The sequence below is a fragment of the Akebia trifoliata genome, chromosome 8, assembly GCF_017979445.1.
Source record: "Akebia trifoliata isolate Shusen 1 chromosome 8, ASM1797944v1, whole genome shotgun sequence".
NCBI classification, from domain to species: domain Eukaryota; kingdom Viridiplantae; phylum Streptophyta; class Magnoliopsida; order Ranunculales; family Lardizabalaceae; genus Akebia; species Akebia trifoliata.
The window spans coordinates 49,018,595-49,034,736 of record NC_141382.1 but is presented as its reverse complement, the minus strand read 5'-3'; the positions used below and the strand labels follow the sequence as shown (position 1 = coordinate 49,034,736).

At 34.3% G+C, this 16,142-nt stretch overlaps 2 protein-coding genes across 2 annotated transcripts; one reads left to right on the top strand and one right to left on the bottom strand.

The window, feature by feature from the left end:
• Window positions 1-448: 448 nt before the first annotated feature.
• On the top strand, window positions 449-3,583 carry LOC147397448 (PTI1-like tyrosine-protein kinase At3g15890). Its single transcript, XM_086450990.1, has 4 exons — window positions 449-541; window positions 722-869; window positions 2,122-2,384; window positions 2,757-3,583. Exons 1-4 carry the CDS (start codon window positions 492-494, stop codon window positions 3,475-3,477), a joined length of 1,182 nt encoding a protein of 393 aa, XP_086307116.1. The 5' UTR covers window positions 449-491; the 3' UTR covers window positions 3,478-3,583.
• A 10,675-nt stretch (window positions 3,584-14,258) lies between these two features.
• Window positions 14,259-15,795, bottom strand: LOC147397447 (zinc finger protein CONSTANS-LIKE 3-like). Its single transcript, XM_086449132.1, has 2 exons — window positions 14,975-15,795; window positions 14,259-14,825 (listed from the first exon to the last, which is right to left on the bottom strand). Exons 1-2 carry the CDS (start codon window positions 15,734-15,736, stop codon window positions 14,442-14,444), a joined length of 1,146 nt encoding a protein of 381 aa, XP_086305258.1. The 5' UTR covers window positions 15,737-15,795; the 3' UTR covers window positions 14,259-14,441.
• Window positions 15,796-16,142: the final 347 nt, after the last annotated feature.

Sequence of the window (16,142 nt, the reverse complement as noted above, 5' to 3'; positions counted from 1 at the left end):
ACCTTAAATCTGACGTCCCATACTAATTTTGATTGTTTTACTGGATTTTAATTGCGAAGGTATTTTAGTCTTTTGATAATTCTTTATCCTCCTAAACATGGGCAAGCTTAACTGGAAGGGTATTTTAGCCTTTTGACTAGTAGTTATTTTCTCAAAGTGTGATTTATTGTTGGTCCTTCGATGAAGACAGGAGTCAAGGGATCTAAGTTAAATCAAACCAATATGGACCCCATCCGGTTCAAGGATGACGTCTTTAGTAAATCGAATCTCAAGGTTTATAATCTGTGTTGTACGATAGTCCCTAGGGATGACGCTTACACTCATCTAGTTATAACCGTTGAGTTGAATGTTGTTAAATTTAAGCCGGCTAACGACGGCTGGCAACGATGAAAGTGAACTGACTAAAATGTCCTTGACTCGATTTAAAACTTAAAAAGAGAGACCTCCTCTTAAATCTCACCTAGATTTTGGAGGAATCCCATAGGACAACTATGGGTTCTGCTCTCAGTTGCTGTGGTCAAGAGAAAGTTGATGAAGGAGGGTATGTGTTTTAACTAACTAATCATAGAATCATAGATATATACATACACCTCTAAATTTAGAAGATATCTTATATGTCTCTAAATTTAGCTAGGAATCTTAGAGAGTTATAGATATGTTTCTCTATGTTTGGTTGGAATCTTGGAGGGTTAAAAAGCTTTGATGTGTGTTTTTATTGTAGGTTCACACCAAGTGTGGGAAACACAACATGGAGAATATTCACTTACAAGGAATTGCATGCAGCCACCAGTGGGTTTAGTGAAGATAACAAGCTTGGAGAAGGAGGTTTTGGAAGTGTGTATTGGGGAAAGACTAATGATGGTCTTCAGGTAATTTTTTATTTTTATTTTTATTTTTTTTGTGGAGCCTGATTGATATCCACACAACATGAAAAAAACCTATATTTGATGGACCAAGGTATCAAAATTTTCATTGTCAAAATTTTTTTTTTCAACGGACCGAAACTATTAAATTAATAGAGGATGAGAGAAATTTTATGGCTCTAAGTTGTCGAATTGGGGATCATAAAAAATGTCAACAGCCATAGGCCGTCAAAATTTACTTTCTAAAATTTGTGGGCTTTGGCCCGTTGAATTTTCTTGTCAAAATTTTTAATTTTCACATAGTGCCGGTTGTTACATCACCATTCGATCATCATCCATCGGTGATTAAATTTATGATGTAATGATGATTATGCCATTTTTTCTCTCTCGCATATGGTAGGATTTAGAGGTGTGGTTTATATAGACATAATAGCCAAAATTATTAGGTGAGTTATACAGCTAGGGTGTCAATGCATTCACCTTGTTTGGGCCTATAATTAAATGGGTTGATTTTAACAAGGGCTTCAAATTAAGCCCAAGCCTGAACCGTTTATTTATTAAACCATCAGGGCCAGTCTGGCTTCAATAAGAAACCCTCGTGTTCAAATCCGGCCTACTGTATTTGGGTCCAACCTATTTGAACTTCAAAGCCCAATCAAAACTCAAACTTTTATATAGTTTTATCTTTATAATATAAAAAATATATAACTAAAGTTTTGAAACTAATTTAGAGATTGAAACACATTAGGTAAGATTAAAATACCCTTATCATACTGTTAGTGCAATGATTATCATTTTATCTTTTTTATTTGTTAATTATTATTATTATTATGACGAGGTGTCTGGACCAGTAGACCTGACTAGGGGGGTGAGGCAATTGACCTCTTAGAACACCATATCTTGCCCAAATCCCGTGGATACATGCGATACCATATCTCATTCATAAATGATTTTTTAGGATTATTTTTCTTGCCCAAAAACAATCCATTGTGGACCTGGCTAGGTCATGATTTTAGCTTGATTGGCTCATTGAGACTCCTAATCAAAGCCCTGTCTCAAATATTTGGGGTCAGTTGATTGTGTATAGTTTTTTTAAAGCCTCATTTGATCTCCAAAAAATGGACTATAAACTCTTTTAGACCGATGTGAGCTTGATTTTATCCTCAAGATGGAATAACACTAGATTATGACCAAAAAAAAAAAATCTTGTCTTTTATTAATTTCGTGTGCTCGTATTTTTTCTTTTTTAATTATCTAGATTGCTGTGAAGAAGTTGAAATCCATGAATTCAAAAGCGGAGATGGAGTTTGCTGTAGAAGTAGAAGTCCTAGGAAGGGTTCGGCACAAGAATCTACTTGGTCTACGGGGATACTGTGCTGGAGCCGACCAAAGGCTTATAGTCTATGATTACATGCCTAATCTCAGCTTGCTATCTCATCTCCATGGACAATTCGCCAGTGAAGTGCAACTTGATTGGAGAAAGAGAATGAATGTCGCAATTGGTTCCGCAGAAGGCATATTGTAAGGTTCAGCTAGGCTTTTCTACTTGCACTAAAACTTATTAATAATGAAGATGATATATATCAATGCACACCTCATTATAATGCATCACCATCGTCATCGTCAAATTAAAGCCCAACCCCAAATATTTAGGGTTGGCCTATCAAATTTTGTTCTTCCATTGTTTTGGTTCTTCATCATCTTGATCTTTTAGAAACTTAGTTTGCATATCCTTTCTAATCGATTATGTAATTGGCTTTCATTGAACATGCCCAAACGATGTCAATCAACTTTCTCTTAGTTTTCGGTCTATGAAAGCTACATTTGCATTTTGTATTTCTCTATTATAAGTAAAATTTCAAACTAACTTATCAAATGTGGTGATGTCTATAGGTACTTGCACCATGAGGTGACACCCCATATAATTCACAGAGACATAAAAGCAAGTAATGTCCTCCTAGACTCAAATTTTGAACCATTAGTAGCCGATTTCGGGTTTGCCAAGTTAATCCCAGATGGTGTTAGCCACATGACGACGCGTGTCAAGGGCACATTGGGGTACCTTGCACCTGAGTACGCTATGTGGGGTAAGGTCTCGGAGAGTTGCGATGTGTATAGTTATGGAATACTTTTATTAGAGCTTGTAACAGGAAGAAAACCGATAGAAAAACTTCCTGGAGGAGTGAAGAGGACAATTACAGAATGGGCTGAACCCCTCATAGTTAAAGGGAAATTTAAGGAACTTGTGGATCCAAAACTTCGAGGAAATTTTGACGAAAAGCAATTGAAACAAGCGATAAATGTCGCTGCTCTATGTGTCCAGAGTGAGCCTGATAAGAGGCCTAATATGAAGGAGGTGGTTAACATTCTTAAAGGGTATGACCCCAAAGGAAAGGGTATTCAGATGAGAATTAAAAGTGTGAAGTATGGGGAAGATTTAATGGCTCTTGATCAAGTATCTACGGATGATGATGAAGATGGTGATGTTGATCAAAGTGGTCATGATGAAGATGAAAGCAATGCATACTATGGGGTTTTTGGTGAAATGGAGTTTCAAAAGATGCAAGACCCCCAAGTAAATCATCGAGGAAGAAAATTTGCTACGTATACGTAAGAGAGATCTTTGTTTTGTGGTGCCCAAGTGTGAAGATTATGTTTTTTTTTTTGTTATAAAATATGGTTTTTGTGGACAATGCAATGTGGAATAGATAAATCTGTTGCAATTATTATAAGAAGAATATCCTGGGGAGCATTTGGTTTAGAATGCCACAGAGATGTAAAGACCAAAATTTTAAAAATTTAATTAAAAAAAGTTCTTTTTTTTTTTTTTCCACATGTTAACACATTTTAAATCTAGTAGTTTAGTGATCCTCCATTTTTCAAGCGTTTGACCTTAAAAGAGGATAGCTCTTGAGTTCAAGCCCCCTCGTTGATCACTCACAAAGATTTATCCATGCTTACTTGGTATGTGTGGTGAGTGGGGTATTGGATGTACCTAGGGGATTTGGGTGACATATAGTGCTTTAAGAGGTCAGTTGCCTTGCCCTTGCTAGTCAGGCCTATGGGTTTGAAAATCCCGTCATAAAAAAAAAAAGAAAATCCTTATTTTCGAGGTGTCATTTGAGCCAATGTGACAATTCATGGGGCACCCAAAAAATGATCCAGTGCCATCTAGACGTATAGCAAATTATTTTAAAAAAAAAATTCTAAACCATGTTCCCTGGATGTGTGGATTCAAATTACACTAATGCTGGAGTGACAAAAACGGGGACACAGGGGTGACACAAATGACGTGATGGTGCGGACATAACCGTAGATACTTTTTACTCGTATCTTGCAGAAAAGCATCTACAATCATGTGCGCGCGACCACGTCATTGTCACCCATGTGTACCTTTGTGTCACCCCAACGCGACTCTTCAAATTATTATAGAAGGACTGAATATTCTAGGTTGTCATTTTAAGCTCATGTTTATCTGACTATTTTAACACAAATTCGCTGTTAATTTTTTTTTCTTCAAAGAATCGAATCTGTGTGATTGCTGAAAAAAATATCTTCTTGAAAAATTAAGTCCTTGAGAAATGGTCTTGTTTTGGGAGCGAGCTAAGCTTGAGAAACAAATATTAGGATTTTTTATTATTTGAGGAAAAAATCATTTATGAAGGAGGTGTGGAAGAATATTTTCTCTTAAGATAATTTTTCCTAAAAGATTAATTTCATTAAATATTGCAATCAAATGCCGCGAATTGCATTTCCCTACCTCTTCTTCATCAGTTTTCCTTATAATAAGGGAAAAAAAATTCAATCTTTTCATCAATAATAAGGGACATTGACTTCCGATCATATTAGCATAGTTTTAACAAAAATGCTGAACAGAGTTTATTTGATACTGCGTTTAACGCTGTATTGACGTGGCAGTGCGCATAGAGCCATAGATTTCTCATCTCGGCCCCAACTTATACAAGCAATTGACTTGCCCAAGTCATCTCATCTTAGAGAAGTCAACCATCTCGCCCAGTTGTCTTGGATATAGAGATGGCTCTTGTTTTGTTGAAATAGTAGAGGTTGTCTGTTTTCAAGGGATTGAAGTTCATTGAATCCATATAGTGCTTCTTGTTGGGAGGGGAAAGTTGTTTGGTTGACTTCACGAACCTTAACCTTGATCGAACGAAACTCATATCTATACAATAGAACACAACTATGAGGGATAAACGTCTCATTCACTATAGTTTTGTCTGAGATAAAGATCCAATCAACTACAATTTGTGGGTCTCATTTTATTGTATTTTTTCTTCATCCCTTCTAATTTTATTATATTTCCTTTTTTACCCTTATTTCACAGGTAAACTATGGTATATATTAAAAAATAAAGGAAAATGTTAAAGTGATTGCACAAGACACTACGTACACAGAACTAACATGGAGGTGTGCATGGAATCATACATGTTTTTCCTCGAGATATAAGTTAAAAGCATCAACGGTTTTGTGCACTCTTCAATTTCAACTGCACTACCTGCTTGACTACTCAACGATCCTTCACCATGCATATCAATGTAGGGGTATTTTTGTCTGGATAATCTAACTCCTAAGTGATATAGAATTTGCAGAAAAATGATGTTTTATAAAGGCATAAAAATAATACCTCAAGGGTTTCAATGACAACACCATGGTCCCAAGATTATAAGTCTTAGTAGTAAATATTCATGGGCTTGCAATCATTTAACAAGCCCAAATATAGAACTATGCCCAAATTTTTATCTGTTAACGTTGGGTCTCGATCGTGGGTTTCCAATAAGGATCCATTTGATAGCCTATCAAATTAGTTCTCGATGAATAGAACAAAATGTTTGAAAGTAAGTAAATCATATTAGATGTTTTATTTAAAGGGTTAGGATTCATTGACTCCTAAGAATGACTCATGAAAAAAATCATATGATCCCAACCCTTTAAATGCAAAATCTCAGTGGTTGAGATGTATCCTCAGGATAAGTTTCTCCGAGATTTGTGTTATCAAGATACTCATAAATCTCAAGCATTGGAGTTCGTGTTTAAAGGGTTGCGGTCATGTGTCTTTTTCATGAGTCATTCTTAGAGTCAATGGACACCAACCCTTATTTAAATAGTAAAATTTACGAGAGATTCTATGGATGCACTAACCTTTACTTACAAAGCGCCAATCTTTTTGAAACTAAACATATAGAATAGAGTAAAAGTTAGTGTTAATAGTATTTCTCAAATTTAATTATATATATTTTTTATATTAAATCAGATTTGACCAGATTCAAGCCTAATCCGATTGTCATTGAACTGGATTTGGATCTCATTATTGAGATCCAACCAAAGGTTCCAATCCAATAAAGTTGGATTTGTCCCAGTCCCAGATCGTCCTAGGCAAGAATCAGATTAATTAAGAGATATTTTTATTGGCACACCAATTCTTTTGAAATTCTTTTAGGATTTATCCTAAAATGTGTACAATTTGTGTCTAAATTCCCTTTTTGATACACTGCTCAATTTAATTCTTAAAATATGTTTTTTCCATTGAATTCGTCACTTTTATCATCAATGAATTCGTTGATAAATTACCAATGAAATCATTGATATTTTATCAACGAATTTGTAGATTATTAAAGTGAAGAATTTGCTCTAAAAGTATGTTTTGAAAATTAAAATGAACACTGTACTTTAATCATAATTTCATCATATTCAATGTAAGAAAATGAAGATTCAGCCAATTATTTTCTCTTTACATATTGAATGATATTTATAAAAGTTAGTGTGTTAAGAGTCAGACTTTGAAGCGAACAGCCCTGCTTCAAACTTTGAAGAAACCCTCTCTGTTACAAGACACGTGGTATTTTAAATTTATTGAATTTTATTAACGTGTGCGTTAAAGTGCAATAAATACAACTTGAAAATAAGCATCTGTGAGTATTTTTTTTAATAAAAATGTATTTTTTAAGGGATAATTATCAAAAAAATACAAAAAATAAAGTATTTATGAAACAAATCGAATTTTTAAAATATTTAAAAAGATACAAAACGATATTTTAAAGACCGGTTTTCTCTCTCCTCAAAATTTCTCAATACACTCTCTCTCCTCTAATATTAAAAAAAAAAAAATTGAAAAACCGGTCTTTAAAAGACCGGTTTTCTCTCTCCTCAAAATTTCTCAATACACTCTCTCTCCTCTAATATTTTAAAAAAAAAAAATGAAAAAACTGGTCTTTAAAAGACCGGTTTTTCTCTCTCCTCATTAATCTCTCACCATTTCTCTCTCTCAATTTTTAAAAAACAAACTATTTTTTTTTTAAAGTTTTTCTTTCTTCATTTATTTCTCACTCTTTTCTCTCTCCTTAAAAAAAAAACGATATTTATTTTTTAAAATTTTCCTCTCTCTTCATTCATTATTTCACCATTTTTCTCTCCTATTATTAAAAAAAAAAACGATTTTTTTTTAAATTTTCTCTTTATTCATTCATTTCTCTCACCCTTCCTCTCTCCTATTATTTAAAAAAAAAATCGAATTTTTTTTAAAAAAATTTTCTCTCTCTTCATTCATTTCTCTCACCCCTTTCTCTCCTATTATTTAAAAAAAAAAACGAATTTTTTTTAAAATTTTTTTTCTCCTCTTCATTCATTTCTCTCACTCTTTTCTCTCACCTATGTTATTTAAAAAAAACAAATTTTTTTTAATATTTTAAAAAAGAGATAAGTAAAGAGAGAGAAAATTAAAAAAAATCGTTTTTTTTTAAAATACTAGGAGAGAGAAATGGGTGAAATAAATGAATGAAGAGAGAGAAAAAATTTTAAAAAATAAATTCGTTTTTTATTTTAGGAGAGAGAAAAGAGTGAGAAATAAATGAAGAGAGAGAAAAACTTAAAAAAAAAATAGTTTGTTTTTTTAAAATAATGAAGAGAGAGAAATGGTGAGAGATTAATGAGGAGAGAGAAAAACCGGTCTTTTAAGATCGGTTTTTCATTTTTTTTTTTTAAATATTAGAGGCAAGAGAGTGTATTGAGAAATTTTGGAGAGAGAAAAACCGGTCTTTTAAAGACCGGTTTTGTATCTTTTTAAAAATTTCTTAAAAATTCAATTTGTTTTCATAAATATATATTTTTTTTTTGTATTTTTTTTGATAATTATCCCTTTTTTTAAGGGCATTTTCGGTAGAAAATCCCATTTCCAACGTGTTTTTGCTGCACCATAACGTGTGCCCTGAGATACAGATACCCTTTTAATTATTTTAATGCCTCTCTCTCTCTCCTAAATGAACGACACGTGCCTTAATAGACCGTACAGGAATGGGTCTGCAGTCTGCGTGGAAGACTGGGAATTATGGGACACTAGTGAAGAAAATTTGCAAATTCTTGAGCAGAAATATGGGAGTATGGGACCCTCATGTGTGTGGAAGTCACTGTAAGCAATAAACGATGACGTGGGAACGTGGGCACGTGGCGCACGTGAAGGAGTTGAGGCAGCACCCAACATTATCTCCAAAAAGTGGGCCCACCAACTAAGAGACGCTACCGAAAAGGTTGATATTTCACGTGCTCCTATCCTATCCGATACTACCCTATCTACAAAATCATTATTAATTTCTGGGTTTGTTTTAGTAACCTCCCTCGTCTATAAAGAAATTAACATATGACATCCCTACAATTAATACTATTATTGAGAAAATTTAAGACTAATCCAGTAAGAAAATTGAGTTACGAGTAAGATTTTATTGCCACACCAACTTTTACTTAAAATATACAATTAATAAAATTATATATCACTCTTTAAGTAAGATTAAAGAGATAAAATACATTTTTTATCTTTTGGAGTCCTCCTCTAAAGAGTCCCAAAAGAAAAGAGGGAGAGCTTCTTCTCTCCCTGAATATCAATAGAGTTGTGATTTTTTTACGCCCCCTTTAACATATGCCCCAATAGAATCTTTGAAGTGGCAACAACAGATCTTTTTCTCGAGACACGTAATTACTTATTCTCGTAAATATGTGTAATTGTGCATTTCGATGAAAAAGATCTATGATTCTAGCACATGCCAAGTCAAGTGGCGCATGGGAGTGTATGTAAGAGTGGGGGTGTCAATGGATAGTCGAAAATTCGAATCCGATTCAAATTCGAATTCAAAAAATCGAATATTATCCAAAAATTTCAAATATCGAATTTGAATTCGGATAATTTTATATATTCAAATCCTTATCGGATACGTATTCGGATATTAACATTTCGAATCCAATAATATCCGATTCGAAATAATATATAAATATATTATTTTATTTGATTAAATTTTTATATAAATAATATAATATATAATAAAAAAATTTAATAATGAAAAATCAGTTGGATAAAGAAAAATTATGTTTTTTTATATATAAATTATTCGAATTCTAATCGGATATTATCTGATATCCAATAAGATAATCGAAACTCGAATTTGGATAGAGTTTTAGAACATCCGTCGAATTCGAATTCGAATATCATATAAAAATATCGGATTCGGATATTACTGTATCCGAACCGATAAGCATCTGTTGACAGTCCTATGTCAGAGGGAGGCATCAGAAAATCATTATTCATATCGATATTTAGAAAGTAGGAATTTTTGATAGAAGAAAAAGTTAGGATGTGATCCTAAAACAAAATGATTATAGTTCCTAAATGGAAAATTTGATTTGAAAAGATTGGTGTGTTATAGGTTAAAAATTAATATGGTAAATTCACAAAAGATTAAATAATTTATTTTTATATATTAAAATCCTCCAAAAATTCAGAAGTTCTTTGGTTCTCTACCCTCTCTCCCTTTCTACTTTTCTTTGGGAACATAAAACATATTCTTTACGATACCATTTAGAATATTTATTCGAAAATTTGTATTAAATTAAACCAATAAGATGGAGAGCCACAAAACTGTGATACGAGAATAGTTCGAGTATAACTTGAGTTCAACACTCAAAGTAAGCTAACCAAATCAATCAAACTCTTGAAGAGCATTGCCCACATATCTCCAGTCAACTTAAGCTTCATTGTTTTTGTATCTCACTTCAGAAATAACCACAATTAGCCTTGAGTGTTGTGGCATCTCACTTTAGAAATATTATATATATATATATATATATTTCCAATTTCGCTTACATGCTAATTAATGAACTATTTAGCTGACTCGACTTATGAATAAAATCTTTTAAACATGAGCTTACGCCTGGGACGGAGATAGTAAAGAGCTGGTGGGGGCAATTGCTCCTACAAAAGTTTGAGACACTCCTATATTTTCAACTAATTATATGTCTCATTTGTCCCCACTCCGTCACATCTCTCCCTATTTGGCACCACACCCTCACCTCTCTCCAATCCCCCCTCTTTAATTTTTTGTTGATGACATTGCCTCTTGACCAGGCCTCATCATATACTAATTGGAAATAACCTAAATATCATTTTCTTCAACTTCTAACCAAAAATTTATGAAGTTCTCCCTAAAATCATTATCTTCAAGTTCTTCAATTATACAACTAACCATAGTTTGCCCCCCATGACAAGAAAATCCTGGCTCCGTCCTAGGCTTAAGCGAAAAATCGAAGCCCACAAGACTCCTACAATCTAGCAACACTTGGGGTACTTTGATGCATATCAATAAAATAATTTAATTATTATATTTTAAATGCATAATATGAACTTTTTCTAAGAGTTAATTGAACTATTATTTCAATGCTAGATAAACAAATAGCAAAGACTCTTATTTTGTTCTATAAAATCTTCATCAAGACCTCTTTGAAAAAAGAACCAATTAATTAAAGAGAGGAGAAAGAAAAGAGATAATGAAAAAACATTACTCGTTTGTTAATAACTTAGGTATAGATGATAAATAATGGTTGATAATTTTTCAAGGATTAATTTATATATGTAAGTATGAATAGAGAATAAATTTAGGGCATATTACAATATTACTATGTGTGATTGTTATAGAAAGAATATTTTGAAGGAAAAAAATACGGCTCCTCTTTTAAACACCCCCCCCCCTCTTCTTTTACATAGAGTTGTGATAATATGACTCGTCAGGTGGCATGCTTAATCTACTCTTTGACGTGACAAGTTCGGAAATCGTAGATCTATTAACATTGGTATACATGATTGCACTTCCCCACAAAAAATTGCATATCGAGGGAATCGTGTATCCCAAGCCATACAGATCTACGGTTCCCGAACTTGTCCATGTTAGAGAGTCGATTGAGGATGCCATTTGATGAGTCATATTATCAGGACTCTTTTACATATAATATAGTATCTTTTGTTGTTGTTTAATTCCAAAACAGTATAAATAATAAAATTTTGCAAAGACAAATAGAAAGTGTATGTGTTTACTAGATGAATTAAAATATTACTTAACTAAATTCTTATATTATTTGAGGAATTCATATATAAAGATGTTTATTTGAAGAATTGCTGTATAGGATATAAATTGAAACACCAACATTAATTTAAGTAGGATAACCCTGAGGAGCTCACTTTCCCAATGTGTGTTTTGTGCAGGTGTTGCACGTGCCTGGGGAGGGACCCATACGCCTTGGCACTTCTGATCCCCTGGTAGGATGTAAGATCAGACACGCCTGTCATTAAAATAAAATAAAAAACATTTAAGTAGGGTGGGTGGTAGTGAACTTTAAGTATAGAAAATAATGCAAAGAGTTGTTAAAGAAGACATACTACGTTGGGAGTGGCTACGGACGTGCATGGAGTCCTATATTATGTTTAAGTGTCGTCTCTGATTTATAATTAGTTAAAGTTCAATAGTCAAGTGAGGAAACCTTAAATTTTCAAATTCTAGAGACGTGTGTTTAATTCTCATAATTTAAAAAGAAAAGTGAGTCAAAAGCACATCATGAAGATCAATCATTTATTTCAATCAACGTCTTGGACCACTATGGTCGGCAGTAATATCCTAAACTCCGCGAAATAAAATTGAACAAAATTCAAATCCAAAACAGGAAAGTTAGCCTTGTTATAAAACAAGAGTCAAATCTGTTTGAAAACTTGCCTGAGTGGACTCAGAAACTCAGTAAATCAACAAGAAAATTAGAAGTTTTTTGTTTGCTTATTTAATTACTAGAGAAAATTTTCAAAATTTAACACACATATAACAAAATTCCTATCCCGACTAACTTCTAACCTTGTTAAAAGTGATTTAAAAATAATAGATGATCTACGATTCTTCACTTGTAAATTAGGATTAGAAGTTTTAGAATTTACTGATTTTTTATTCTTCATTTGTTAATTAAGATTAAAAGTTTCAGATTGCAAGGATGACTCACCATCATCCTCACTAAAAGTCAGACCATTTCAAAACTTCTAATCTTTATATTGACAAATGTTTGATTCTTTTTAAGTATCCGGACGCTCCTCATATATATATAGGGAAATGTTCGCACCCTAAGTTTTGCCAACACTTTGGCAAACGTTTTTTGTCCAACATGGGTTAGAAGTTTTGGAATGAGCTGATTTTTGGTGAGGATGATCTCTATGATTAGAAGATCATTTCCCCAAAAATCAGCCCATTCCGAAATGTTTAGCCCCAGTTTACACGTTGAAAAATCGTGACCGTCCATTTTTTGTAAATCATTTTTGATGGGGTTAGAAGTTTTGGAATTAGCTGATTTTTGGTGATGATGATCTCCTCACCGTAGAGATCATCCTCACCAAAAATCAGCTCATTCCAAACTTCTAACCCATGTTAAGACAAAACGCGTTTGTTAAAGTGTGTGTAAAACTAAGGGTGGCGAACGGGCCACCCATATATATATATATATATATATATATATATATGGGTCCCGTCAATGGCCAACCTTTGGCAACACTTTTCAAAACATGAGTTAGAGGTCTTGGAATGAGCTGATTTTTGGTGAGGATGATCTCTACGGTGAGGAGATCATCTTCACCAAAAATCAACTCATTCCAAAACTTCTAGCCCCAGTTTACAAGTTGAAAAATCGTGAACCGTCCATTTTTTGTAAATCATTTTTGATGGGGTTAGAAGTTTGGAATGGACTGATTTTTGGTGTTGATGATCTCCTCACCGTAGAGATCATCCTCACCAAAAATCAGCCCATTCCAAGACCTCTAACCCATGTTTTGAAAAATGTGTTTGCCAAAATGTTGGCCATTGAACGCTACCATATATATATATATATTAAGGGCCTTTGTTAAAATTCAATAAATACACTTGAGAATAAGCATTTGAGGGGTATTTTGATATATAAAAAAAAAAGTATTTTTAAGTGTATTTTCGATACAAACTTCAATTTGCCAAGTGTCAGATATTCGTTGTCCAATTACGTGAAGCTCTGCATTTTCTTTTCCTTTTTATTTAATTTTACACGTTGACATGACATCATCACCTACGAAATCAAAAAGGCTGAACTTTAGATGGTAAATGGCTCGTGGAGTTTTTCTTCCTCTTTTTGACACTTTGGAGACATGTGTAAAGAAGCCCACGTGAGAATTTCCAGACTAGTTAAACACATTTCTTTCCAGACTAGTTAAAACACATTTCAAGAGACTCCCAACTTTTTTTTTTTGGTTCCTCTCACAAGAATTTGGTTAGGTCTGAATTCGTAAAGTTTTTGGAAAGTAATATTATAGAGATACTCTGCAAACACAAATGGCTGAACTCGTGGTTGCTTGGCACCGCTCACAGACAAGCACAGTGACAAAGTCAGTGTTGGTGAATAATCCGGCAATAGGAACGAATCCTCTTTATTCTTCTATGCTCGTTTTTATTTATTTAATTATCATCAATAATCGCATACCTGTTAATTTCCTCTCCGTGCAATCAATAGCCCCCCCCCCCCCCCCCCCCCAAAAAAAAAAAAAAATTGGTAGTGATGAAGAAGGTGAAGACAAAATAGTGTCATTTTTTTTTTTTAATAATTAAAAGTGCCGAAGAAGAAGAAAATAAGAAAAGAAAGGATGACGATACTTCAAAAAACTGGATCAAACCAATGAGACGACCTTGTTCCACTAGATTTTGTAATAGAATCAATTTGACTAATAATTTTAATACAACTTAAAAAAAAAAAATAGCTATTGGTTCGATTATTAAAACATTGTATCCCAGCCAATCACAAACTTTGATCAATCAAGAAAAGTAAGATGGCAATGGAGTACAATATATTTTTTTTTAATGGTGCAATCATTCAATTAGTACTAAGTGATCTGCAACTAACTGATCCAAAAAAATAACATAATTTATTAAAAAAAATACATAAGAAAATCAGATTATGTGAAGAGCCAATAGCGCTTGAGAAACTGATACAATAGCTTATTAAAAAGAAAAATTGTTCCCCCCACCCAAAAAAATAATAATAATTAAGAAACTTAAAAACTTCAAGCTGAGATTTGACTGCAAATAGACGGTTAATATTTCACCGATCGAACATCACCATACAATAATTTGCTGAGTTATCATTAAGTCATCAACAAACAAGAAAACACAACAAAGCAAAAAAAACAAAAGGGCTTAAAAAAAAAAAAAAAAAGAGATTTTTTTTAAAATTAATATTACAAAGAGCGGCCTTCTATCAAAATGAAGGAACGATACCGTATCCAACCGTGTCGGCCATCAAAGCAGCCGCAGAAGAGTAGATTCGATCAACCTCTACTTCGATTTCTGTTCGTTTAGCGAACCTTCCTTTAATTCTTGGTCGCGTCTCAGCGTAAGCTTTCCTCGAAGCGTAACGGATCGTCTTCTCGAACTTTCTGTTCTTCCTCTTCTCTCTGTATCTCAAAACCCTAGCTTCTCGATCCAAACCAGATAACTGTGAAGCTTGATTCGCTGTTGCTTCACCTGTTGTTGTAAGATCCATTGCATTCTTCATGTTCCTTACAAATGGATTCGATATATCGGTCATAGAGTTACTGTTCCCATCTGGTACAACTCCTACATCAAGAGACGAAGACGAAACCTGAAAAATCGAACAATTAAAAACGAAAATTAGGTCTTCGATCTGAAAAAAATAACAAACTATGAGGCTACATATAAGATCGTAATTTGAAACTTTTTTTAAAAAAATAAATATTTAAAATTTTTTTCTTATAGATCTGGATTTTTTACGCTCTGGCTGATGGATCGATTGGTGTAGCTGTAAGAAGCCTTGGATCTGCTGAAATCCATGTCCATGCAGTTCTCTAATGAAGAGTTGACGAAGGGACGCGGATGTAGTTCGGTCTGCACTGGAACTACACTATCAGTTCCCGCACTGTTCTGGTTTTGAAACCTCGCATTCATCGATGATCCATAATCGAGTTCAAGATAAGGTTCAACATCAGAGAAGAAGTAATCTCCAGATTTCAGATCTGGATTGTCCATAAGCTTAGGATTAGGGTTTGGAAGTAACCAAGAAGCAGCTTCAGCTTCTTCATGGCAAGTAACGGCGTCGTTATCATCAAGATCATCGTTACGGTAGTCATCTTCGTCTTTGAGGATATCATCAGGGACAAGAAGGTTAACGGCGTTAGATTTGATTGCAGAAGCTGCTGGTTCGTAGAACGGAACGACTGGGAATCGTTCGTGTCGACGCGCGAGTGGATTCGCTGTGTGGATGTCTCGGTCGCAGGTGAAGCAGAGCGCAGCCGCGTCAGCCTTGCACGTGACGCTGGCTGGGGCTTGTTCGCATACCTCACACAGCCAGACTCGCTCGTGACGAGAGGCGAGTTTGTTCGCGCCGTGGATCTTTGAGTCGCAACCGATGCAGAGGAAGGCTGAGTCGGCTCGGCAGAAGAGTAGAGCTGACCCAGATTTGCACGAGTCACATGGTTTTGCTGACATGCTCCAACCAGAAGCGAAACCCTTCAAACTATTTTCGTTTCTCGCCATATCTCTTATCTCTCTCTCTCTCTCTCTCTCTCTATCTGAGTGAGTCTCTCGAAGCTTCGAAGGTTAGGAAAATTCTTCCCTTCTCTTCTGTATCTCACTCTCTATCCTGTGAGAGGATGGGCTATCTGGTTGTTGACGAGTGAGTAGTGGACACGTGGAGAAACCTTAGCCATATAAAAAGGGTTTTAACTTTTTAATGAATCTACGACCAGCAGCTGTCATGTCACTGGTGACAGCGTCGTTGAGGGTCCCACGCGCGATGTGCTTATCCCTTTCGCTTAGAGCACAGCACTTCAGTTTCCTCTGAATTTTTTTTTTAAACCGATGACATATACTGATACACTTGACTTCGGTTTTGTAAGAGACACTACGAATTGACCTAAATGCCCTTTTTTTTTTTATGTTG

Bases quoted from the DNA above. Each gene is read 5' to 3' on its own strand.
- LOC147397448 (XM_086450990.1), top strand. From the start codon at position 492: ATGGGTTCTGCTCTCAGTTGCTGTGGTCAAGAGAAAGTTGATGAAGGA. The intron at 870-2,121 runs GTAATTTTTTAT...TTAATTATCTAG, and splicing joins AGACTAATGATGGTCTTCAG to ATTGCTGTGAAGAAGTTGAA. The intron at 2,385-2,756 runs GTAAGGTTCAGC...TGATGTCTATAG, and splicing joins GGTTCCGCAGAAGGCATATT to GTACTTGCACCATGAGGTGA.
- LOC147397447 (XM_086449132.1), bottom strand. From the start codon at position 15,736: ATGGCGAGAAACGAAAATAGTTTGAAGGGTTTCGCTTCTGGTTGGAGC. The intron at 14,826-14,974 runs GTAAAAAATCCA...TCGATTTTTCAG, and splicing joins ATCGATCCATCAGCCAGAGC to GTTTCGTCTTCGTCTCTTGA.